The sequence below is a fragment of the Dermacentor variabilis genome, chromosome 1 (assembly GCF_050947875.1).
Source record: "Dermacentor variabilis isolate Ectoservices chromosome 1, ASM5094787v1, whole genome shotgun sequence".
NCBI lineage: Eukaryota > Metazoa > Arthropoda > Arachnida > Ixodida > Ixodidae > Dermacentor > Dermacentor variabilis.
In genome coordinates, this window is record NC_134568.1 from 160,683,842 (window position 1) to 160,708,914 (window position 25,073).

Genomic DNA, 25,073 nt, shown 5'->3' on the forward strand with positions numbered 1-25,073 from the left:
CATTATATTGAAAGAAGCCGAAGCATGGTCGGCATAGTAAGGTAAATGGAACGTTCAGGTGGAGCAGTTGGGACAGGTTCTCGAACGCGGATACAAGTCCAAAAAGCAGGCGCATCCGGCGCCATGAGAAGGTATCGACACCATTCAAAATCAAGTGATTGCAGAAAGCTATCGAACTTTGTCAAATAATTCTTGCGTCCATCACATTCCCGCTTATGTTCACGCCTTCAACCTACCTCAACTATTGCCTCAACGTACCGAAAAAGCGAACGCTCCATTGATAGTAGCGCCAGCAACCCTTGTGTATCCATCCGAAGCCAGCGCGCCAGCGCGCAGCTTTTCCCGCCAAATTGCCGAAACCTTCAAACGCAGCAGTCACTTTAGAAGTGATCGTGCGTTGTCAGTGGGTCAGCACGCCCTAGCTCAGCTCGCACGAGATTCGAGTTTTCCTCTTTCTTCATCTAACCAGTCAGAACCACTGTTACTCAAGTAACTCAACGTAAATTGTCTGTTTACGAGACCTGAGCTCGCAGGAGCAGTATTTGCGACGATGTGGATCCAAGTGCGAACCATGGACGGCGGTAAGTCGGTGCGCATTGATGGCCTATCGAAGATCACTAAGGTGGAAGAACTGCGTCTTCGTGTTCGCGATGAATTCGACGTCGAAACAGCGTTGCAGAGACTCTTCTATCGAGGCAAACAGGTAAGTTTCCGCTGCAGTTTGAGCTCGGATATGTGCGGGATGACCAATTGGTGTAGGCTTTTGTCTTAAGACGATCCGCGCATAATTTGCACTTAGCATTTCGCTGCGTACGGACACTGCGTTGCGTCGAATTGGGGTGTGCAAATTAGTAGTGCCTCTGCATATTTTCGCTGAGATACAATTTGCTTTACAGCATTTTCCCGAATAACAGAATAGATTGGGCAGAATGATTTTAGTCATAGTTGGAAAAAGTTCACGAACAAGTTTGTGTGAAGATTGGACTTCTAGCGCTGACAATTTTTACAATAGAACGAAATGTTGACATGTATGATTTCTGTCTCTGTAGCGAGCGTTTAGCTTTTCTATTAGTGGTGAGGGCTATTGATTTCTGAACATTTTGCTATATGTGGCTGCATGTTCCGTTGTTATTCAAGTTTTTATATGGTACTTCGAAAGGTATCTCAGTGCAGCAGTTGTGTATTGCACTTGAATGCACTGCATCTTAGCAGTCAGTAGTGCTTGCGGAAAGGTTACATTCAGTTATTGTATTGACGTAACATAATTCTGTTCATCCCACAGCTTTGCTAGTCTCTTCAGTTGATGGGCCATTTTACAAATAACATGTGACTTTAGTATGTTAAGGAGATTTTTGTGGGTGAAGTAAGGCATTTGTTTGCTTGTACATTTAATCTTACTAATGTGCACAATTGTTGGTGTTAAGGTGACGTGTCATAAATTTATGCTTCATTGCTGTGATTGGTTTGTTTACCTTTGTTTCAGCTGGAAGATGGCTATACTTTATTTGATTATGACGTTGGGTTGAATGATATTATTCAGCTGCTAGTCAGGGTTGTTCCATCAGATTCCACGAGCACATCTTCTGCAAGCTCTTCGACTTCACTCAAAGAGAATTTGAAGGTGAGTTGCGATTTGAAACATTCCTATCGCAGTACTATCTTAAAGCTTCCCTGTATTGTCTAAAGACACTGCAGGAAAACTTTGGAAATAAGCTTTCATGTTCTGGTAAATTACGAGTGTAGATAAGAGGTGATGAAACTGAAAATCGCAGTCTCTTTTTGCAAGACTGCCTTGTGTTCTGAAAGTCAGACATAATAGTAAAAGTCAGAAGCGCAACCACTGTGCTGTTAGGATAGTTTCTATGCCTAGAACAATAGTCCTCTCCTTCAATGCATTTTTTTGCATTGTGCATTTTTTTAAATGTTCTGTTGGGTGACATGCTTGTCTGTTGTTAATTTTTTTCAGCAGCATATGCTGCTCACTAACGGACAGTGACTCATATTCTAAGGGAAAATCGTCTCCTAAAGTAGGCAGCAGAGTTTAGAGATATTGGAAAAAGAAAAAAAAAGCTTTTTTACATTTATCTTATTGCATAGACTGGGTTTTATAACTTGGGACATAACATTTGGCCGATTGAAGGGATATTCTATCGCATATGGTCAGATTATGTTTGTGTTGTGTCCCTCTGCAGTGCTTTATTTTGTGGCTTGACGCACACTAGCCTTTCATTAGTTTCTGTGATGGCTCTCTGGACATACACATTGGTTGTGCTAGCAAAGTTGGAAATACTGCTGTAATGGTACTAGTTGTTCTTATTATGCTAAAAGTAAAAGTGGTGTGCAAAAATTTTAATGTGGTCTGTGCAGCAGTGACTGATATGCCTATACCGACAGCAGCATTGGCCAAAACTATGAAGAATACTGCTGTACTGTTTTCTTAATATTGGAAGTGGTTGTCATGAGAGAGCACAAACCACTGATGTGAGTACTAGTAAGTCCAGTGTAGCGGACAAAGGTCACACCGTAGCTGTGTTGGAAGTAGCGCACATGCTGTCAATATGGCCCTTCCATTCTCCTCCATACTTCTCTTTTTGTATGTCACAGGGGATAAGCCAGAGCTGCCGCTTTTATAGGAGGCAACAGTCCCTTTCATCTTATCTCCACAGTCCACGGTTTACAGCCTTGCGGTTTCCACAGGTGTTGTCTGCTCTTGTACTCTTGAGAGTTCAAATTTATCATCATCATCAGCCTGTTTTATGTCCACTGCAGGACGAAGGCCTCTCCCTGCGATCTCCAATTACCCCTGTCCTGCGCAAACCGATTCCAACTAGCGCACGTGAATTTCCTAATTTCATCGCTCCACCTAGCCTTCTGCCGCCCTCGATTGCGTTTCCCTTCTCTTGTACCCATTCTGTAACCCTAATGGTCCAACGGTTATTTAACCGGCGCATTACATGACCTGCCCAGCTCCATTTTTTTCTCTTGATGTCAATTAGAATATTGTCTATACCTGTTTGTTCTCTGATCCAAACCGCTCTCTTTCTGTCTCTTAATGTTATGCCTAGCAAACTTCATTCCATCGCTCTTTACGCGGTGCTTAACTTGTTCTCAAGCTTCTTTGTCCGTATCCAAGTCTCTGCCCCCTATGTCAGCACTGGTAAAATGCACTGATTGTACACCTTCCTTTTCAATGATAATGCTAAACTTCCAGTTAGGAGCTCACAGTGTCTGCCGTAAGCGATCGAACCCATTTTTATTCTTCTATGAATTTCCTTCTCATGATCCAGGGTTCCCTGCGATTAATTGACCTAGGTAAACATACTCCTTCAGACTCTAGAGGCTAAATTGGCGATCCTGAACTCTTGTTCCCTTGCCCGGCTATTCATCATTATCTTTGTCGTCTGCATACTAATCTTCGTCACTCTTACACTCTTTCTGTTAAGGTCCTCAATCATTCGTTGTAACTCGTCTGCATTGTTGCTGAATAAACAATGTCATCGGAAAACCGAAGGTTGCTGAGATATTCGCCGTCGATCCTTACTCCTAAGCCGTCCCAGTTTAATAGCTTGAATATTTCTTCCAAGCACGCAGTGAACAGCATTTGAGAGATTGTGTCTCCCTGTCTGGCCCCTTTCTTTATAGGTATCGTCCTGCTTTTCTTGTGTAGAATTAAGGTTGCTATAGAACCTCTGTAGATATTTTCCAAGGTATTTACATAAGTGTTCTGTACTCCTTGATTACGTAATGCCTCTATGACTGCTGGTATCTCTACTGAATCAAATGCCTTTTCGTAATCTATGAAAGCCATATAGAGGGGCTTATTGTACTCTGCGGATTTCTTGATAACCTGATTAATGACATGGATGTGATCCATTGCATGGTATTCCTTCCTGAAGCCAGCCTGTACCCGTGGTTGACTTATACCCCAGTGACACGAGCATGCCTAAGGTCCTTTGAAGTTAGGGAGCATTGAGCTTTCAGAAGCACATTAGTTCAAGGGATACATGTCGGTGCTACATGGTCTCCAGATAGTCTCCGTTGAAGCTTTTAACAGAAACTGCAATGTGTCCTTAGCACTGCCATTGCCTCAAAAATAATTAAAACCAAATGCGTCTTATAATAAATTTGTCACATTTTTTTCATCAACATTTATTTTTCCTAATACATAGAAACGTCAAACAAAATGCACACGTAGTAAAGGCATTACTTTACGACAAACAGATGTATTTATTGTAATGATGGCCACCATGTGTACCGTTTCGTACACCGCACGTTGGCGTCGATTATTTGTTGTTGCCTTTGCTTCAGGTGCTTTGTTTCATTCGTTGTGGCTAGGCAGCAGTAGGTCCGCGTAAACGTGGTAAAGAACTACAAAACAAAAGTGACAAGGGAAGAAGACGCGCAGAAAAAAGCCAAGGAGACTGGGATGCCTAGCAGCCGCTAACCAAAGAACCAAATCGCACATGGAACCCATGTTGTGTCGATGTTGCTGCTGACGACTGGCCGTGCCGGCGTTGCTGTGCCGGCGTTTTCATGATGAAGATTGCAGGTGTCCCGAACGTGTTTAGTACTTCAGTAACAGTATTAAGTACTTATAAGCTCGTACTGAAGAGGTAAAAGTTGAACTTCCATATTTTTAGAGATTATTTTTTCTGCTGTCAGATGCCCTCTAGGCTCGAAAGTATTCCCTTGAGGTTTGAAAGGACAAACGCGCACTCCTTTGACAAAAAGCTCCCTTCCAGTAGGGCTCCTTTGCTGTGCCTGTGTGACAGTGTGCATTCTCCCTTGAAGTAAAGGATCTTTGGTTCAAAGGACTTTCAAAGTGCCTGTGCGACTGGGGTATAAAGTCCAGTGTTGCCCTTATTCTATTGGAGATTATTTTGGTAAATATTTTATATAATACTGGGAGTAAGCTAATGGGCCTATAATTTTTCAATTCTTTAACGTCTCCCTTTTTGTGGATTAGTATAATGTTTGCATTCTTCCAGTTTTCTGGGACCCTTGCAGTCGATAGACACTTCGTATAGCGAGCCGCCAGTTTTCCAAGCATTATGTCTTCTCCATCTTTGATTAAATAGAGTGTTATTCCATCTTCTCCTGCCGAACTTCCTTGTTTCATGTCCTGCAAGGCCCTTCTGACCTCATCACTGGTTATAGGAGGAGTTTCTGTATCCTGTTCATTACTGTTTTTAATGGAGATATCCCGACTCCTCTAGGTACTGTACAGGTCAGTATAGAATTCTTCCGTTTCTTTTACTATATCTTCGAGATTGCTGATATTACCCTGCTTATCTTTCTGTGCATGCATCTTAGTTTGTCCTATGCCAAGTTTCTTTCTCACTGATTTCAGGCTGCGTCCATTTTTTACGGCTTCTTCAGTCTTTCTCAATTTATAATTTCGAATATCACTTATTTTTGTCTTGTTGATCAGTTTTGACAGTTCTGCGAGTTCTATCTTATCTCTTGAGTTGGACACTTTCATTCATTGTCGTTTCTTTATTAGCTCTTTTGTTACTTGGGAGAGCTTGCCTACTAGTTGCCTTGGTGCCTTGCTTCCCACTTCAATTGCTACTTCTGAAGCTAGCGTAGTTAGGGTTTCATTCACTAGCTCTATGTCATCATCATCTCTCTGTTCTAAGGCTGCATATTTGTTTGCAAGTACCAGCCTGAATTTGTCTGGTTTTACCCTTACTGCCTCTAGGTTGACCTGTTTCTCCTTGACCAATTTTGCTCTTTCTCTCTTCAAATTGAGGTGAATCCTAGCCCTCACTAACCTATGATCACTGCACTTTACCCTACCTATCACTTCTACATTCTGCACTATGCTGGGATCAGCATAAAGTATGAAGTCAATTTCATTTCTTGTTTCACCATTAGAGCTTTTCCAGGTCCACTTTCTGTTGCTACGCTTCCTGAAAAAGGTGTTCATTATTCGAAGCTTATTCCTTTCTGTGAATTCTACTAGCATCTCTCCTCTAGCATTCCTAGAATTGGTGCCATTGTTGCCAATCGCTTGTTCGCCAGCCTGCTTTTTCCCCACTTTTGCATTGAAGTTCAGATTAAGTAATGCTTATTAGGGCTTAAGGGAGGGAGGGAAGGGAAATCTGCGATGGTCATCGTAACTGTTGCGCATTGAGCAAAGCAGTTATGTCGACCTGTTGTACCCAAACTATTCCGCTGCAGAACGGAGTTAAGCCATAATCACTCAGTGTTCCCAAGTAAACTGCCTGCCAACTCCCTCCCTGCCATCAAGTTCCTAAAAAAAATGATTAAATATAATTCACAGCCAAGCTTAGCGGATGTTCAATAAAAACATTGTTTAAAACGGACAAGAGAAAGAGAGTGGGACGTAGGGGATGGCTATAGCCTTTGTCTCATTGTATTTTATGGGTTTATCAGTTTTAAGCTATGTTTTTCTTCAGCTATGAACCAAGTGCTGCAAATGAGTTGAACCTCATTATAACAAAATGGGTTATAGCGAAGTAATGAAATAAACAAAGTTTATATAATTTCCCTTGAAACTCCCATAGATGCCAGGTATTTAAAATCTGACTTCAACAAAGCTAAAATGATTCATAAGTGGATATAATATTTATTTTAATTCAGAATGAAGGCTTAGTGATCATTTCACAGCAGAAAGCCATCATGAACTTCTTTGTTGCGAAGTCGTCTTAGGCCCACAGCTGTGTTAAAGATATGGTGCTTATACAATTTTCCAGGGTGTGTGTATGTTGGAAGAATAAAATGACACATACACTATTAAAATTTTTTATGCGGTCCTTCAGTGCTGCGCTATCAGATGGTAACTGCCTCTCAACCCCCACAGCGGCAGATGTTGGCCGTAATGGTGAACAATCATTATAACATAGTAATGGTTATAAAGAAGTAGCTGACCCTCTCTCTTCAACTTCGTTATAGTGAGTATCTACTGTACTCTGTTTCCTACTTAGCAGGCAATGCCGCGAACAGCTGTACAAGTTGTGGGGGAGAAGTCTCGTCCCACGCATTTTTCGTGGCAGTTGTTTTTGATATGCGACACTTTCTATAGGATAACTACTTTATATACTACAACTACAACCTGTGCATGTAAGGTTATGTGAGTTCATGCATTCTTTGTTCAAGTTTGTGCTTCTATTATGGACAGTTCGAGTATGTATAGGTCGCAGGCGAAAGAGGTGTGCTGAGGCTGATGGTCATAGAAACGTGTCACTCTGCTCGTTCACTGTTAAAAGGACACTAAAGGCAAATACTAAGTCGGCGTGGACTGTTTAAATACCATTCCAGAAACCTCGCAACGCTTGTTTCGTGCCAAGAAAAGACTTAGTTTATGAGAAAATTGCATCTGAAGGGTCCGTATACCTTTATTGCAATTCAAATCTCCTGCCACCTGACCGGGAAGTGGTGACGTTGCATACGCCATCATCGCCCGTTGCTGCCATCAGGGAGTAAAGCGGCGCCTGACAGAGGGTGGTACTGAGCCAAGACAGAGTGGTGGATTCGCTGCTGCAGCTGCTTTTTGGTCAAGTGGCGTAGACCGTTTGGGCACCCCACGACATCACATGAAAGTTGAATTATCTGCTACCTGCCATTTGTGCGAGTTTTGCGAGCCAGCAAAACCAGCACAGCACTACGCGATAACGAAACTACTGAAACGCGAAAGCGTGGGCGGCGCGGAGTCGAGCGAAAATGAAACCCTTCGACTGCCCGCATCGTTGTCAAGGGTAATTTCAATTAGTTCTTTTTTTTTCTAAAGAATGAGATAGCACTGCACAAGTAGCATTTTATTTCGTCTTATAATACAATACAAGGATGTTTTCCGCAACAAGTGGTTGAGTACTAGTGACAGAATTTAACTGAGGAGTGCTTTCGTCATCAGGCAAGTACTTGAGTGCCCCGGGGGAGTCTCTAATCATGTCCTGCATTTACTTCAATTTCTCGATAATTAAGGCCCTGTTTGCGGTAATATTGACGCCTTAGAGATTCTCGAGGACTAATCCACCACTTTAGCTTGACTTAATATTTGCCTTTAGTGTCCCTTTAATAAGGTTCAAATCTGTGGCATCTTCTATATAATAATTACGCCATATTCTGCAACATGTAAGTATGAATCCTAATGTTATGTCAAATTATGCGACGCATACCTACATCTTTCTTTTATATGTGATGCACCATTTTTTTAGCCGCAAATGCATGCAGTGAAAAAAGTCTTTCTAAGGAAGCCTTTGCAGTGTTACCTGCTACGTTTGAAATGGGGTATAGTGGATTTTGTTTGGACACCTCATCCCAAAGTTTCACTCACCACAGACAGAAAATGTTACTCTTGTTGAAGATGGCATTTTGTTTTCAAACTGTCAGACATAATATTGCTTTAGTCCTTAAAAATGTTTCGTTAGGTGCTTGAATGACCATGAACACTTCTTGTTTTTTTGTTGACAAAACTCGCTATGAACACGGTAAATACTTGTCGAGCACAGTGCTGCTTAGCTTTACTGATCTGACAAAAACAGGTGTATTCAGGGCGATAAGTGATGTACTCAGCTTTCAGTGGCATAGCCATGATGTGTTCTTAGTGTCCGCTATACTGGAATGACTGGTTTATTTTACCATGGGACCACCACCTTTAAATTATGTGATATAACTTTATGCCTGAAGCTGCTGTACTCTAGGTGTGTATTGAACTGGTCACATTAAATGATCATGTATTTAGGTTATCTTTAGAGCTCTTGAGTCCTTGAAGCTTCATACTGTAATTACTAGGCCGACCGCTATACATTGTAGGAGGAAAAATGACATTGTGTAGGGCACAAATTTTTGCTTATTTTGTGATAAGGTAAGCTGGGGGGGGGGGGGGGTCGTGAACATTATTTTGGCAGAATAGTGTGGATATATTCAAGGTTACCATATTTTATTTTTGCGGCTATTCAGTACTATATTTAATGCATTACCCCATACTTGTGCATGAACTTTCCTTTAATAAAAATGGTAGCATGGTTTTTCATGGAACTGTTTTAAACCATGTGTGCTTCCCTATAGCTTGGGCTTGCGTAAACATTTGCTTTGTGATGCAGCTTTCTGATAACTGATGTTAACCCTTTTGGATGCCATTTCTTATTCTGGAAAAAAAAACCATTATTTTTTATTGAAAAGTACTGACTTGTACCTAAGATAAATAAATATTAAAACCTTGATATACCGATCTTTATTTTTACCAACACATGTACAAAAATATTTATGTACATAGCACCACAATTGCTGGAAGTCTGCTGATGGAGAGCGAGGATGCAGTTGGCTGTCCTTTGTTTTTGTTGTACTCTTTACATTAGAAATAAAAGTTTTTATGCTTGGAATATATGGGCAGAACTGTATAAAAGAATAATAAAAGTGGCTCACTTGTCACAGCCATCCTGGAAGCCATCATGGCTTGTTTTGACATTGTTGTTTCATCAAAATGCACAAATTGGCACTCATCCAGTGCTGGTTGTCATGTAAATGATGTGAAAAAAAAGCCAAACATTAGTAACTTCTCTCCAAGCTTTCTATTTTTATCTGTGCATATGGTCAAATGCACAGTGCGCACAATTTGGTACAAAGTGTCTTAAAGGGGCTCTGCAATGCCTTTTATGAAAAGTGTTGAATGTGTCTCGTATTAAAGGTTGCCTCCTCGTTAATTTTTTGCAAGAAAAAACTCGTGAATATGCTGTGTGTATGTATAAATGAAGTTGTCAGCAATCGGAGGCTGCTGCCATGCTCTTGTAGCCTTCTTTTCCTTTTCTTTGTCGCTACTGTGCCTCAAGCTATGCTGCTGTGTCTGTATGGAAAGATGTCTGCCACGCTCTGTTCATTATGCTCTTAGCTCTGGTATCAGCATAGCCTATGCCATAATATTTGCTTAGTGGTAGTTTGGTCCACCACCATATAGTACTGTGGAGGTGGCTTGAAGAGAGAACCGCTGCCGCATTTAACTGAACAGGCCAGCCTGGCAATGGTCCTGGGAGTGGCAGGATAATTTGTGTGTTCTCTTCTGTGCTTGTTTTGTATGGCACTCATCTTTGACACCCTCACTGCAGGCAATTATCAAGCTACCACAGCACAACCTCTCTCAGTGATGAGATTTGTTTTCCCTTTTGCTGCAGCCACTGCTTAGTCATGGTGCCTTGAAAAATCTGACTGAATGATTGTGATCTAAGTGCATAGGAGCATATATAAAAGTACAGGAGTAATATTTGGCTCTGATGTTCATGACGCTAAAGTCCAATGACTAAGCAGGTTTGTTTACCATGTTAGAAGTTGTTTCAGGGTTTCTTATAGGCTTAATGTGCTTTTGCTGCCGTGATAAATGAATAATTCTGCAATTTTCTTTAGGAACCAAGCAAACCACCTGTTGGATCTCCATGCTTCATGCAAAGCCTGTACTACAAGGTCGGTATATTTGTTCTTCAAGTAGCGAGGAAAGACTGCTAAGAATGTAGGGTGTGAGCTTGTTCAAAGTGTATGGAATGTTGAAAAAAAAAATGGTTTTTATTCTTTGCTATGTTTTTTAATGGTGTAAGGTTGAAGGTTACTGCACATGTGCATCCAAGCACAGGACATGTTGCCTGTTTTTTATTTTAAAAATAGCTCTTGCCATGTCCAAGGTGAGTATTGCTTAGAAGTAGGGTAAACTAAGTGAGTTATTGTTTAATGTTTCAGTGCAAACTTGCACGGGGCGGTAGGGAGACCACACGACACAGCACTAGTGTGTGGTGTCCCTGTGTAATTTGCACTGAAAAGTGTACCCGCAGTGAGAAATAATGATTCTAATCTGTATAATTATTTTCTACTTGAGAGGTAATTCGTTATTTGCCTTAAGCCTTTACATAGTTGCATATAAGGGTGTAGGATAGAGAGTGCAAGCTATTTCATTGTGCTGTTACCAAGTGCTAGCAGATAAGTTTGTTCTGTAAATTATATAGTATTCATATATTAATTCACTGGCCATGTAAGGAGTTTTAATTGTCAACTGTGTACTTCTTAAATGGTTCAAAATATAATTCTCTAAAAGGGTCAGTAGGGTTAATGCACTATAAATTTTATTAGAATGCAGTGTGCACATTCATTAATGCACAAATGAAACAGGAACAAGCAATTATAAAGTAGAAACGCCCCTTTCAAGTAACAGCTGAGAGCATGATCTCGCACCCCTACTTATCTGGTAGTGAAAGGTGGGATAGGAATCGCACTAAGCATACAAGCCGAAATGTCTTACCAACTAGCCTCCGAACACATTCTCCTTGAGCCTAAATAATGCGTTTTGTTGGCCCTAACTTGTCTGTGTTTCATTGTCCATGACTGTACACGTGAGGAATTATGTATGAATCACTGAGATTTTTCTAAAGGTACTGCATGTCATTCAATTTTGCAGTCAATGCTCAAGCATCATTTTCTTTTTTGTTTTATTCCACTAGTATTCAACAAGCATTCATTAACCTCATAATTGAATTCTATTTCTGTTCATTCAGTAGAGCTTGCAACATAATTGTAATTCCATACCATAAAAGTTCATCTTGTTTATTAACCCTAGTGTGGCACCACGTCCTTACTTTATTCTTGTCTTCAATGGCCCCTCACTAGGTTTGGGCATGGCAAGTAGATGATCATCGTGAATATGGCAACACTCGTTTGCAAAGTTTTACATTTTATGTACACTCCAAAAACAGCTGTGCACACATTTGGTTTCGCTTATTTTAAGTATTTTTATTAGCATGCTCATTGAAAGGTGAAATTAATTTTGTTTTTGATGTTTGTTTGACTGGCAATCATATTGGCTTGCCTGAATTTGCAGAATGGCGTAAATTGATGCTTCAGTGCTATTAATGGGAAAAATTATTCCTGTAGATCATCGTGGCAGACGTACTATCAGCGTCAAATGAAACTTGAACAGCGGGGCGCGTGGCCCAAACTTAAATAAAGGTATAGTGTGCGCTGTCCAGTCATCATCATTGACAGGCGCGCACATCCGGTTTGGCCGCGCTACGTGGTCCCCCTGTAGTGAGATATTTTCTCTTGTTTTCTGGTTCTTATGTTTGGGAGGGAGAAAATAAAATAAACAGAAGCTAAACTATTGCAGTTTACGGCGAGTGTTGTCGCACGCTTCGTGGAAACCATAAGAGCTATCGGCATCAAATGAACAGTAGTGTGCGTGGTGCAGTTTGCACTGTCATCATTAGAGATAGATTTGCTCATGCGGTTTGGCGTTTGTACGCCACATTCATTCTTTCAGTCGGCAAACTTGCGCACTGTGGCCAAACTGAATGTGCACACCTGTCAGTGGTGATGGCTGGACGGCGTGCACTATACCTTCACTTATGCTTGGGCCACTCGCTCTGCTGTTCACGTTTCATTTGACCCTGATAGTACAACTGCTCACGTCAGTAATTGGTGTTCCAGTACTTTGCAGTCCCCCTTCTGCTTCGGTAGATCTTTTTAATTTTTGTCTTTGTGTAAAATGAACAAGAAAAAGAAACCATAATGCATGTATGTCTACATATGAAAGTCACTTTGAGGAAGATAAATGTCTATGCTGTTTCATCAGAACCAAGTGTTTAGGCCCTTAATTTAGCTATAAAGAGAAAGACCTATAGGGAACACAGTTTACCCACAGTAAGACTGCAGTCTGAATGTTATGACAATGACAGTGTTCAGGAAGTATACAATGAATTTAGCCTGTAAACACAAAAGGCTGAGATTTGTTGAATACCGTAACTGTAGAGGTATAAGAACTGCTTCTGCGCTTATTACTGCTAAGCCTGCAATACTGCCTGTTATAAGTCCCTAATCTAGCGTGTTTGTGTGATTGATGATAAAGTTTTATGAAAAAGGGGGACCAGAAATCTAGTCTTACCATTGTCCAATCCAACTCTGGTCTTCATGAGATCATCGTGAGATGAGATGGTCTTTTCTGGATGAACACTGGATTGAAAAATCCCTTTTCTGGAATAGAGGAAAAATTGCATTGAAATCTGTCAAATTTGCAGTGTATTAGGTATCTTGCTAGTAGGTATCGTAATAGGTACCTGCCCTTGCTAAAAGCTGCTACAGAAAGCAAAGCAGTTGCTTTACTTGTGGAGAAGGTACACTAGAGGGTGCAATGTTGAAATGCCCATGTATAATGGGAGATAGGACTGACACAGTGTGGTATTGTGACTTATGAAAGAAATGAAAGCACATGCTGCAGTGTTTTGATCCAGAACACTGAAGTGGCAACTAAAAACTCATTATTTATTACTTTTTAACAGTAGCTCATTGCTACTGTGAAATGTTCTCTTGCTATGCACCATGAGTGAGCATGCTTTTGCGATAGAAACACTTCAACAATTTGTAATAATGGTGACACATGTTGACATGCAGGTGGGCGATCTGGTGGATGCTCGAGATTTGACAAATGGAGCTTGGTTTGAAGCCAAAGTTGTCAAAATTACCCAAGGTGGATGCACGTCTACACCCGCAGACTCAGGGGAAGAAACTAATGTGGTGAATGGCTGCGAGAGCGAGAGCGTATTGGAAGCTTCAAAACCAAAAACAGCAGAGTCGCAGCTTTTGCCTGCTCGTTCTGCAGCCAATGAACCATCTGTGGAATTAAAAAGAGCAGATCCAACAAATGCTATTGCAGATGATGGCTTACTTTACCACGTTCAGTATGATGAGTAAGTTTCTGTTTTTTTTTTGATCGCCACTGATTGTTTTTTCTTTTGGGGTTTGACCTGTGATTTAAACATTTTTTTTTATTAGTAGATGCTTGGCTTTTCTCTTTCACATGGTCTAATTTTGTCAATTTATCATACAAGTAAATTAAAACTGGGTTACTTAATTTCAAATAGGCATAATTTGGCTGCTAACACTAGTTAAATTGGAAATAAGAGCTGCCTGAATGAATAGTGCTTGGAGCTTTTCTTGCTTTATTAGTTTCTGAAAATTTTGTTGAAATTGTCAGAGCATGTGCTGAATGGGTGAACTTGTGCATTGCCATTGTAGACTTGAGGGCCAAGAAAGAAACATTGATTATCTGACAGAACTATGATTATGCAGTGATGCACAAGTAGCAGAGGTATTGCCCTTGTAGACATCTATTGTATATTTACAACAATTACAATTGTCATTTATAAGTTGGCTTTGTTATGTGGAGCTAGTATATGTTTAAAAAGCATAGCCACGGTACATCTATTGGACGTTGGGGCTAAGCCTAAGCTACTTGAGCTGATTTGCATGACTGTTTGTCAAAATAAAGATTTGGATATTCCTATAAATTTTGTGGAAATCTGTGCTGAAACATTTTGGCTATGTTAGACAGTATGCCATGATGACGTACTATTGTGCACTTCAGCAAAAAAAAGTTTATTGTGCCTTTACACCATAGTTAATGTGTTTCTTCTAAATGTCTAGCAGAACTTAATGAACCTTAAAAGAAAGGACACATTTTGATAAAGCCAAGCAGAGCGGTATATTTTAACATACTACCTACCAGCCAGCTTGCACATCCTTTCAGAGGTAGTTGATAACTTCCTGTAAGATCAGCCTTTCAAATAATGCTTTTAGTGTCCTGAAGTGTGTCTTCTCATAGTGCCTTCACTTATTGAGCTCACAAAGGAACAAAAGGCGAAAAAAATTGCCATTTTGTGCAAACAAATTTTTTTCTTAGGCTACTTGAAGCATGTAAAGCTTTCAGATCATTCATGGGGAGGACATGCCTATGTTATGCTTAGCATAATGAAATGCAAACAAGTGAACAGCAAGCCTTTTATTCTGCTATGCTCATTGTTGAAAAATGGTATCCTTGTATTTGTTCCTTTTCCTTTAAACATGATTTCACCCTTTTTGCCTTACCTTAAGGTATATGTAACCAGCAGAAATTCCTTCGTGATTAGCTTTTTTATTAGATTGCAGTAAAACTTTATTTACTACAGTTGACTTCTGTTAGATCGACCCTGACTGAAGTGACCAAATTGATCTAATTATCCGACGGGTGGAATTAGCCAAGATGCAGAAAAAACTTCAAAACACATTGCTGATTTATTTGGAAGTACTTGACAGATTCTAGCAAGCCCCCGAATCAAGCGCGATCCCCACTTTCTATGTGTCCAAAGTCAAAACTAACATAGAAAGTCCTTAAAGTAGAAATCTAGCATACACCTGATTTTTTAGCAAGAAATATGGGCAAGAGTAATACGCGTTGCACAGTGGCAGCCGATTTCCCAAGTCAGCTTCGCCGCACGGTTTGTAGATAAGCTTTGCCGCCATAGAGCCGTGTTATGCAGCAAAGTATACGAACGCTGCAAAGTTTCGGTTCAATTTTCTTTAAAAAAAAGACTTTTTCACATGCATGTCATTAATCAGGTTATCGAGAAATCCACAGAGTACAATGAGCCTCTCTATATGGCTTTCATAGATTACGAAAAAACATTTGATTCAGTAGAGATACTAGCAGTCATAGAGGCATTGCGTAATCAAGGAATACAGACCGCTTACGTAAATACCCTGGAAAATATCTACAGAGATTCCACAGCCAACTTAATTCTACACAAGAAAAGTAGGAAGATACCTATAAAGAAAGGGGTCAGACAAGGAGACACAACCTCTCCAATGCTATTCACTGCGTGCATGGAAGAAGTGTTCAAGCTATTAAACTGGGAAGGCTTAGGAGTAAGGATTGACGTTAATACCTCAGCAACCTTCGGTTTGCCGATGACATTGTTCTATTCAGCAACACTGCGGATGAGTCACAACAAATGATTGAGGACCTTAAAAGGGAGAGTGTAAGAGTGGGGTTGAAGATTAATATGCAGAAGACAAAGATGATAAATAACTGGGCAAGGGAACAGGAGTTCAAGATCGGAAGCAAGCCTTTAGAGTCTGTGATGGAGTACGTTTACCTTGGTCATCTAATCACAGTGAACCCTGCCCATAAGAAGGTAATTCAGAGAATAAAAATGGGTTGGATCGCATACGGCAGACAGCGTGAGCTCCTGACTGAGAGCTTACCATTATCATTGAAAAGGAAGGTATACAATTAGTGTATTTTACTGGTGCTGACATATGGGGCAGACTTGGAGACTGACAAAGAAGCTTGAGAACAAGTTAAGGACCGTGCAATGAGCAATGGAACGAAGAATGCTAGGCATAACTTTAAGAGACAGAAAGAGAATGGTTTGGATCAGAGAGCAAACGGGTATAGACAATATTCTAATGGACATTAAAAGAAAGAAATGGCACGGGGCAGGTCATGTAATGCGCAGATTAAATAACCGTTGGACCATTAGGGTTACAAAATGGATACCAGGATAAGAGAAGCGCAGTAGAGGACGGCAGAAGACTAGGTGGTGCGACGAAATTAGGAAATTTGCAGGTGCTAGTTGGAATCGGTTGGCGCAGGACAGGGGTAATTGGAGATGGCAGGGAGAGGCTTTCGTCCTGCAGTTGACATAAAATAGGCTGATAATGATGATGATGACTTGTTAGAATAGGGTAAATACCATAATCGGACATTGTGAGCTACCTTAATTGCTTGAGAAACTTCTACCCGCCATGGTTGCACTGTGGCTTCGGCATTGTGCTGCTATGTCTGAGGGCATGGGATCGAATCCCGGCAGCAGTGGCAGCATTTTGATGTAATGAAATACAATGTGTACCGTGCATTGAGTGCTCGTTAAAGGACCCCAGGTGGTCAAAATTATTCCTGAGTTCTCCACTATGGCATGACTCATAATCATATCCTGGGTTTGGCATGCAGTACATCAGAATTTAATTAAACAAAAAGGCTTCTTATGGCAGGCAGGCCAAAAATAGGCGTTTTTGACGAGATTTTTTTACATTTTTAAATGCATTCACTATCCCCTAAGCGCTGCCGAGACCGACACTGCCAGTAAAGAGGTTGCTATTGGGTTCACCGTAGGGGTCAGGCGCAGCATGCTGAATGGACAAGTTCAAATTAACTGGCAAAGGACAATTTTAGGATTGAAATAATGAGTTTAGGCCTATAGAAATGCATGGGTGCTGGCCTGGACCTTTAGTGGGGATCGACTTAATTGGAGTTGAAATAACGGAAATGTGTTGTATTAGGTTTTTTTTATTTATCATTTAAAATACACTTTCAGTGCTACGTGTGCAGCCTCTAATAATTTTCTGAGAAACTAGTATTAGTGCTTCACCAACTGTGTGAACCTTGTGAAGTTCAGCTGTTGTGTAGTAATGCAGGAGCACAAGTCACTATAGAATGTTTCATATATTTAGGGGCAAGTAGTGCTTGTGTTTTTATGTTAGTCATAGGTGTAGTTATGAAGTATTGTTGCAGCAAATGTGTACTAATGACTTGTTTAAAAAAAATGTTTTACACAGCTATGAAGATGAAGTGGTTGCACTAAATCTGAACTGTCTCCGGCCACGAGCCAAGAAGGTGATCCCCTTTGTAGATGTGAGCATTGGTGATAGACTCATGGTCAATTTCAATGTCGAAGAGCCATCCTCATTGGGCTTTTGGTATGACTGCCTGGTGACTTCCAAGAAGTCGACTCGCACCCAGAAAGAGCTGTGGGCCACCATATTTATTGGGTGAGTGATGCCCTGTTTCTTTAATTTTCCATTTGTTGTCCTCTTATAAGTTCAAGTAGCCACAGCAGGCTATTGGTTAATTTCTTTAGCTGCTGGCAGTTGCTTTTTACATAGGAGCATGAAGTTTGTAATCTTCCTTGCAGTGATTTGACACTGACTAAACTGGTCTGAAGTGGCATAAGTAGGAGGCACAAACAAACAAGTTTTCATTTGCACTCTTGTGCTTATTTTCCAAACCTTTTGTTCTTCATAATGTGTGTCACAGTCACATAGCACCTGCAGAAGGAGCAGATATTGAACAGATGCAGAACTGTGCTAGCCAGCACTCTGGTTTGACATTTGTGTGTTTCAATTGTGGCATGTTCTGCTTGGTCTATTAAATGAGGTTGAAGGTAGACTGAGGAGCTTGCCCAAGTGTGCTAAATTACGACAGAACATGCAGGGTGATGTGTACAATTTGCTTCACCCTGGTGCATTTATACCTAAAAGAAAACCTATAGACTGCTTGTGTTGCTTTTGTGCTCTGTTTTACTGCAGGGCATCAAAAACACCTTTGGAAAATTGCCGTCTCATGTTCTGTGACGAACTTTTTGCCATTGAGCCGCATCCAGCTGTCAACGCTGCAGACCGTCAAAATTTTGAGCAGTCCCATGTTAAACGTGAGTACCAAAATAGCAAAAGAAAAAGTTAGTATTTCATTTTGGCCAAGACAAATGACGAACACGTTCAACAGCTCATTAATTTAGGCATGTTGTAGCACAATCTTGTGTATTCGCTGTCTTGCATATTACGTTTGCATGAGCATTTTATCGCTAATTACCCAGCCCAACAAGGCCCTCATGGAAAAAGCAGTTGTGTTAGTTTTACCAGAGTCCGTTGATACTTTTTGAATGGTCACAAAACTTCTCCGTCATGCCATGGGAGAGCTTCATATGCGGTGAACAGTGACAGTGTGGTGGCGCCACTGGTTCAGAGGGGGCACGTTGAATGGGCACTCGGCAAGCGGCATATTAGCTGGCTGGACTGTTTGTATGATTCTTGTAGTGGCTTTGTGCTCTCTTTCTGCCTTTTAGCATGTGTAGAGAAGCTTAAACGGTCCTGAGGAGCTTGAAGAACAATGCTGAACACCTGTTGTGTGCAGCAGTAGTGTTCCAGCAATAAAGGGGCCAACTAAACGAGCTGCCAACCTATGTGAAATCAACCGCAGAGAGAAAACATTGCGCAGCCAACACGATTACCGCAGCACCTGTCATATATATATATATATATATACTTCTACACACACACTGAGTGTCCCAGTTAACGTTAGCCAGCCCGTAAAAAAAAGGGGGGAGGGGGAGGGCAAGGAAAAACATTATGCAAAATACGGTTGAGACCTACAGTGTTCGGTCAGTCAAACCGTGTTTTTTTTCTTTCAACAGTTTGGCTAATGTTAGCTGGGACACCCTATATTTAATTGCGCTCAGTGAGCTGAATGTGCTTATGCAGTTGAAATGCACAATTTTCAGCCTTTTCCATCCGTACAAATAGAGTTTGAAGCTGTGTCGATCTTGTTCCGCGAATGTTAGGCCTAGTTCAGCAGACGAGTTCGTGCTCTCACTACCGATGGACCTGAGCTAAAGGATAAGCACTTAGAATGGGCACTGCTTCTATAGTTTATTTCTGGCCATAGTGATTTGAAGTGTTGTATGGTACGCACGCAAGAATCGGGAAGCGGCGACACTACGTAATGCCAACATCAGTACGCTACCATTGTCGATCAAAGGCCACCGGTCACATTTGCCGGTGCTTCCATGAATGAAAGGCGACTACATATAGTGGTAGCTCTGTATGTATTGTTCACAACCTATAGAAGGGGTTGCGGTATTATTATGCTATCATATTTGTTTGCCTCCTATGCCAAATGGGCAACAAGTGACAGCCCCCACAATACTGCAGTGTGCCTAGCTCAGTTATGTGAGTATAGAGCAGGCATTGATGTCTTCAAAGAAAGCCACGCGCTCTCTAACTGAACACTTAAGCGCGCAAGGTTTACTTTGGCAATACTACTTCATTAAGCACGCTGCATGCATGATGAATAGTTCTAACCCCCTCCCCCTGTCTCTCGGGCGCTGTTTTCAAAGGCGCCTCTAGCTGAAGCTGCCGATCACTCATATCATGCAGCTCGTCTCAGGTAGTGGGATGCGACAGTGCTCATATTCGTAAATCAGCATGCCTTGCCATATTTCGTCCGTATTTTGTGTCAGCATTGCACAGTTTACGCTGTGCTTGAAGCGAACAACTAAGTGTGGCCGTACATGCTGGTGCGAATAAATGCACCATTGGATAAATGGTATTGAAATGCAGAAAGCTGCACTCTAACTGTTTCTTGCTGCGAATATGCTAAATGTCTTGTGGAGAATGAGTAAAAAAAAAAAAAATGAAGCGAGCAGCACATGTAGAAATCAGTGGCGAAAATTCCATGTCAGCTGTGACGGAACAGGGGGCCGTTGTGACATTGCAGTGTAGCAACAAAATCACCTGACTTGTTTACCGACGATGCCACTGCTGCCTACATGACTGTCGGCGCCACACAGCTGTCACAGGAAGTTGGCAAACCAAAATAGGCATTGTGTCGGCCTAGTGCGATTGGTCCTAAGCCCATCTAAACTATTCTAAACTGCCAAAACAAGGCCACAACACCAGCAATCGTAGCCTTCTCATCTGCACTGGCGTCCCTAGTGGCAGCTGCTGTCCCTATAGCAAACTTGGCCTGAAGTTTTGTGACCAGTAGTATAATAAATGGACTCAGGTACTACTCTCGTCCAATGTGGCTGGCATTTCTGTGCAAATAAATTGCGTCAATAGCACTGCTATGCCAGTTGCATAATGAAAGCAGTCTTGCTACTTGTTGCATAAGAGTATAAATTTTTGCTGTTGTTGGGGCAAAGCAGGCAAAGCTGGATCAACTTTTTCTTTCTTTGACAAAAGCAGAGAAAAAAAAATGATAGCATTATGTTTACACCTTTGTGCATTTATATAAGCAGCAGTGCTTTTTAGCCCACAGTGAACAATGCGGCCCATTGTGGCCCTGATTTTTGTATTCTTTAATTGCTCGTTTGTGCTTCTTGCATTATGCACATGCTCATGTTGCTTTGTTTCAAGCCTTCAGCTTGTGCGGTCAGCATCTCATTTCCTTGTTTATTCCCCCAAACCAATGTTTTCATCTTTTCATGTTACTCGTTGTGGGCAGCTCATAGCAGTGAGGTATCTTCATTTTTGTTTGTCAAAAAAATTTTGCCCTTCTCCATTTCTGGCCTTCTGCATTGTACTCTTTCTTTTTCTGTTGCTTGCTCCCTGCATGTGGAAAGGAGATCACACGGCATTAGAAAAGCCCCTTATACATACACAAGGAGACAAAGGGAGCAACCAAGCACACAAAGCAAGTGGTTGCATGGTTATTCTTGTGCAGAACAGGCCAGACAGACGAACAGATTATGAAGTGAGGAGTGGCAAAGGCAAAAGCTGGTGCATCAGGCACATTGGGTCAAGGGTGTTATGTGGCCAATGTCCCCATCCTATGCTCACGAAACAACATTGATGAAAAGAAGCTAGAACTCTTACAGTAGCAGCCTTTCTCCTATTTTGTGTATGACAACTTTCGTACAATGCACTGATGTGGTGCAGTGACGCTCCCCTTCAAAATTCCATTAGTGCGCCAGATTACCAGAGTGTCTGCGATCTAGTTTTTCTCCACATGAAGGTAAGGTAAGCTTTCACCATGGGCAGTTGAAAGGTCATATAAAAAGAAAAAATTTGAGGACACCTAAGCACTTCTTACGAGTTGTGAATGCAAAATTAATGTCCAACTGAATGCCGCTGAGCGGTTCTTCAAGTTATGAACTCCTCACGGGCAAGTGAGTGCGTTGATATGCTTGGCGCTTTTCGATTTGGCCTTACTGAGGTGCAGTCACAATGCAGGCGAGAGCTTGCGCGGACAAGGAATGCACAGATAACAAAAGCAATCGGAGAATGGCGTCTGCACGCAGCATTGCGTCGCCATATCTGCTCTGTCGAGGCGCGCTGGTGATGTGACGTTGTGGCGATGCCCTCTCTCTTCACGCATCATCTGACGTGCTACTGCAGCAGCAGGTGTTCCGATTCACCCGCTCTGCTCTGTCGAGGTGGGCTCGTGACGTGGTGTTGCAGCCAACGGGAATTTAGGTGCTGTTTCGCTGCTACAGACGGTGCTGGCTTTTTTACTTAGTGGACCATTTGATGCTTTCGTATCAATAAGTCAGGTGTGACTAAATATGTAGACTGTTTTTCTAGAAAAAAAAGAATTATATTCTGAAGAACACTGGGTACAAAACCAACAACTTGTATGTGCCGACATGCGAGATGAGTTGGGCTCTTCATCACATAAGTAGCAGGGGTTAAGTGGCTTCAAGTAAGTTATATTAAAATACGTAAATGAAACGACCAATGGGCTACACTTGATTGCAAACATCTCATTAATAATATAATTCAGATGTCAAACTTCATTGTACATTTTAAGCTCCGCGCACCTCCACAGCACAGATGAGCGCTAGCCATACACCACCGGCAGCTTGCATAGCCAACAGCCTTTCCATTAGTTCTTTTCTTTAATGCGCATTCTTGCATGCTTATTTCCTGTGAGTTTTTGCCTGCATCAATGGAAATGCACAGTTTATTTCGAGCAACAAAGCAGAAATAAAAAAGAAAGAGCAAAACAATGAACAACACTATTTTTTTTTTCTGACGTGAACCTCGCAACATGTGCGCTACGCAAGAAAGACATTGTTAACAGTGGTTATTTCAAGAATAAGCCTTGACATGATAGTTACAAGCAGGCAAGATTTAGCCCCTTAACTGCCCTCCTTCTCCACAAATACAGTGCTGAAATGGCTCTAGAGTTTTACAGCTCTAAGCTAGAAAGTATGCCTTCCAACACTTAAAAGATTTAATGGGACTGCATAACTGTTGTAAAACCAAGCCATATTACAAACACCATACCACATTGTTGCCAAGTCATGAAATAATGAGATTACTGAATGTTCTCTAAAAGTTAAATTAAAGAGATACTAAAAGCAAATACAAAGTCGATGTGGGCTATTAAAATACCATTCCAGAAACCTTGCAGGGCTTGTTTTGTGTCAAGAAAAGACTTGGTTTACGAGAAAATCACATCTGAATGGTCCGCATACCTTTAGCGCAATGAAATTCTCCTGCCCCGAGTGGGGAGTGGTGACGTTGCACATGCCATCACCCTCCTTAACTGTTGTTGATGGGTAAAACAGTGCCAGACAGACTGTGCTATGTTCTTTTTTTTGTGAAAAATGCGAACGTGCGGCCATGGAGAAACCAAGCCAAGACAGTTTTAGATTCGTCGCTGCATCTGCTCTTGGTCAAGTGGCGTGAACCATTTGGGAGTCCTGCAACATCACATGGACATGGCATTCTGTGCTATTTGCATTTTGTGCGAGTTTTGTGTGCCAGCAAAAGCAGCGCAGAACTGCATGATAACCAAACGACTGAATCGTGAAAGAGCAGTTGGTGTAGAGTGGAGAAAACGAAACCTTGCAATCACCCATATTGTTGTCAAGGGTAGCATCAATGAGTTCTTTTTTCTAAAAATAAAATAGAACTGGACAAGTAGCATTTTCTTTCGTCTTATAATGCAATACAATGATCTTTTTATTACAAGTGGTTGAGCACTAGTCTCAGAATTATAATTAGTGCCTTTGTCATCAGGCTAGTACTTGAATGTCTCGGGGGAGTCTCTAATTGTGTCTTTCACTTACCTCAATTTCTCAATTACTAAAGCTCTGTTCGTGATACCATTGATGCCGTAGACATTCTTGAGCACTAATCTATCACTTTACCTTGACCTAATATAGTCGTATCTTGATATAACAATGTTTGTACTTGCAGCAAAAAACTTCGTTAAGTTGCAAGTTTCGTTAATTCGAGGTTTTAAAGTTTCATCAGTAAGAATCATTTCACTTATTCCCAGAATATTCCTGGTAGACAGCATCTTGTCAGTAATGACTTATAAACACCACAAGAAGGTCGAGCCACAATAGCGTGGTTAAAAGCGCTAGCGCACGTAGTGCAGGTGGCACTGAGAGCAATGCATTAATGTGGCTCACAGCGTCCGTGATTAGCGTATTGCGTTGTGTGGTGCTGTAAATCTTGGACGCCATGGCTGAACACTCTTAGTGCCCGCAGTCGTCATCAGATGGTGCCCTCAAATTAAAAACAAAAGTGTGAAAAGATAGATATTCGTCCTGAAAAAAAAAAAGGAAAAATGGGAAAAGAGATACTTGTTCTGAAAAAAAAAAAAGAAATGTTGCAGTTTTGCCAGAAAGGTGGAACATTGATGGCAATAGCAAAGAGACAAACTACACAAAGCAAGGTTCGTAGTTTTATAAGTGTTGCACGTCCTCAAGCAAAGATCTCTCTCTATGATCAAGAACACTCACTGCCACAATGCGAGTGAATGCTTTGCACCGTGCCTCGGAAACTTGAAATTACGCGACCGCCAACACTATATGTGCAGGAACAAAATGTGCATTGAGGCATCAACCACCTCAGCTTGGCCTTTGCACTTGCCAAAGATTACTTCCAAGATACGGCGCGTAACCCGCATAAGGACAGCAATGCACAGCTACAGCAAGGGTAGAGGAGAGGAGAGGAAACGTGTGTGTAGGGCAGAGAGTGGATAGGCGTGTGTCCCCCACCACCTGCCCTCTGCCCCCTCTCTCCTCTAGTGCAGGCTTGATCCAGGGTGCCTACCAACCGGGAAAACCGGGAATTCTCACGGATATTGATTAGTCTGGAAAAACTTGGGGAAAACTTAGGGAATTTGTGCTTCAATCAGGGAAAGTTAGCTGTCATATTATTGAAAGGGAGCGAAAGTCACCTTACTGCTGGCTCGAGTAAAAGAGAGGAATTGTAACGAATTGTCTTTAACGCCGTGTCATCGGCTGGAGGAGTTGCCAGTGTGCATTCAGCGACCGGGTTTCCGGACGCCCGATTTTTGTGGAATGCCCGATAACGTGGACAGCTTCGCGGAACCACCATATGCCCCATAGAGTTAATGCATAAGAACGTCTGACATTTCAGATGCGAGAACCCTTCGCTGTCCGATTTTCCGGACTTTTTGTCGTGACCGCAGGTCCGAAATGGCATTAATGAAAGTCGACACCGCCGTTTTGATTATCTCTCTGCCTCGAACCAGCGCTCTCGCACACAGATCCGCTGGCAGCCGTAGCCACCACCGTGGCAATGCTAGGCTTAGCTGCTTCGACGTTTGTTATTAACCCTTTGAGGGTTGAATTATTTTGAAAAAAACTTTCCCAGGTGGTCAAATTACTTTATTGCGGATCTTGAATGTACAAAATGTATAAAGTCGGGAATAAATAGTAAAAAATAATTAGGAACAGTATTTTGGTGTCGGCATCACTCAGAACTGCAAAATGTTCAATAGT

At 41.6% G+C, this 25,073-nt stretch overlaps 1 protein-coding gene across 1 annotated transcript in view; it reads left to right on the forward strand.

The window, feature by feature from the left end:
* Nucleotides 1-301: 301 nt before the first annotated feature.
* The window catches only part of LOC142587585 (E3 ubiquitin-protein ligase UHRF1-like), a 97,177-nt gene continuing 72,405 nt past the window's right edge, over nt 302-25,073 (forward strand). The window contains exons 1-6 of the mRNA XM_075698715.1: nt 302-703; nt 1,484-1,621; nt 10,363-10,419; nt 13,387-13,682; nt 17,368-17,580; nt 18,118-18,239. Of these exons, the coding sequence (XP_075554830.1) occupies nt 551-703; nt 1,484-1,621; nt 10,363-10,419; nt 13,387-13,682; nt 17,368-17,580; nt 18,118-18,239 (979 nt within the window). The 5' untranslated portion in view covers nt 302-550. The remainder of the gene's footprint in view (nt 704-1,483; nt 1,622-10,362; nt 10,420-13,386; nt 13,683-17,367; nt 17,581-18,117; nt 18,240-25,073) is intronic.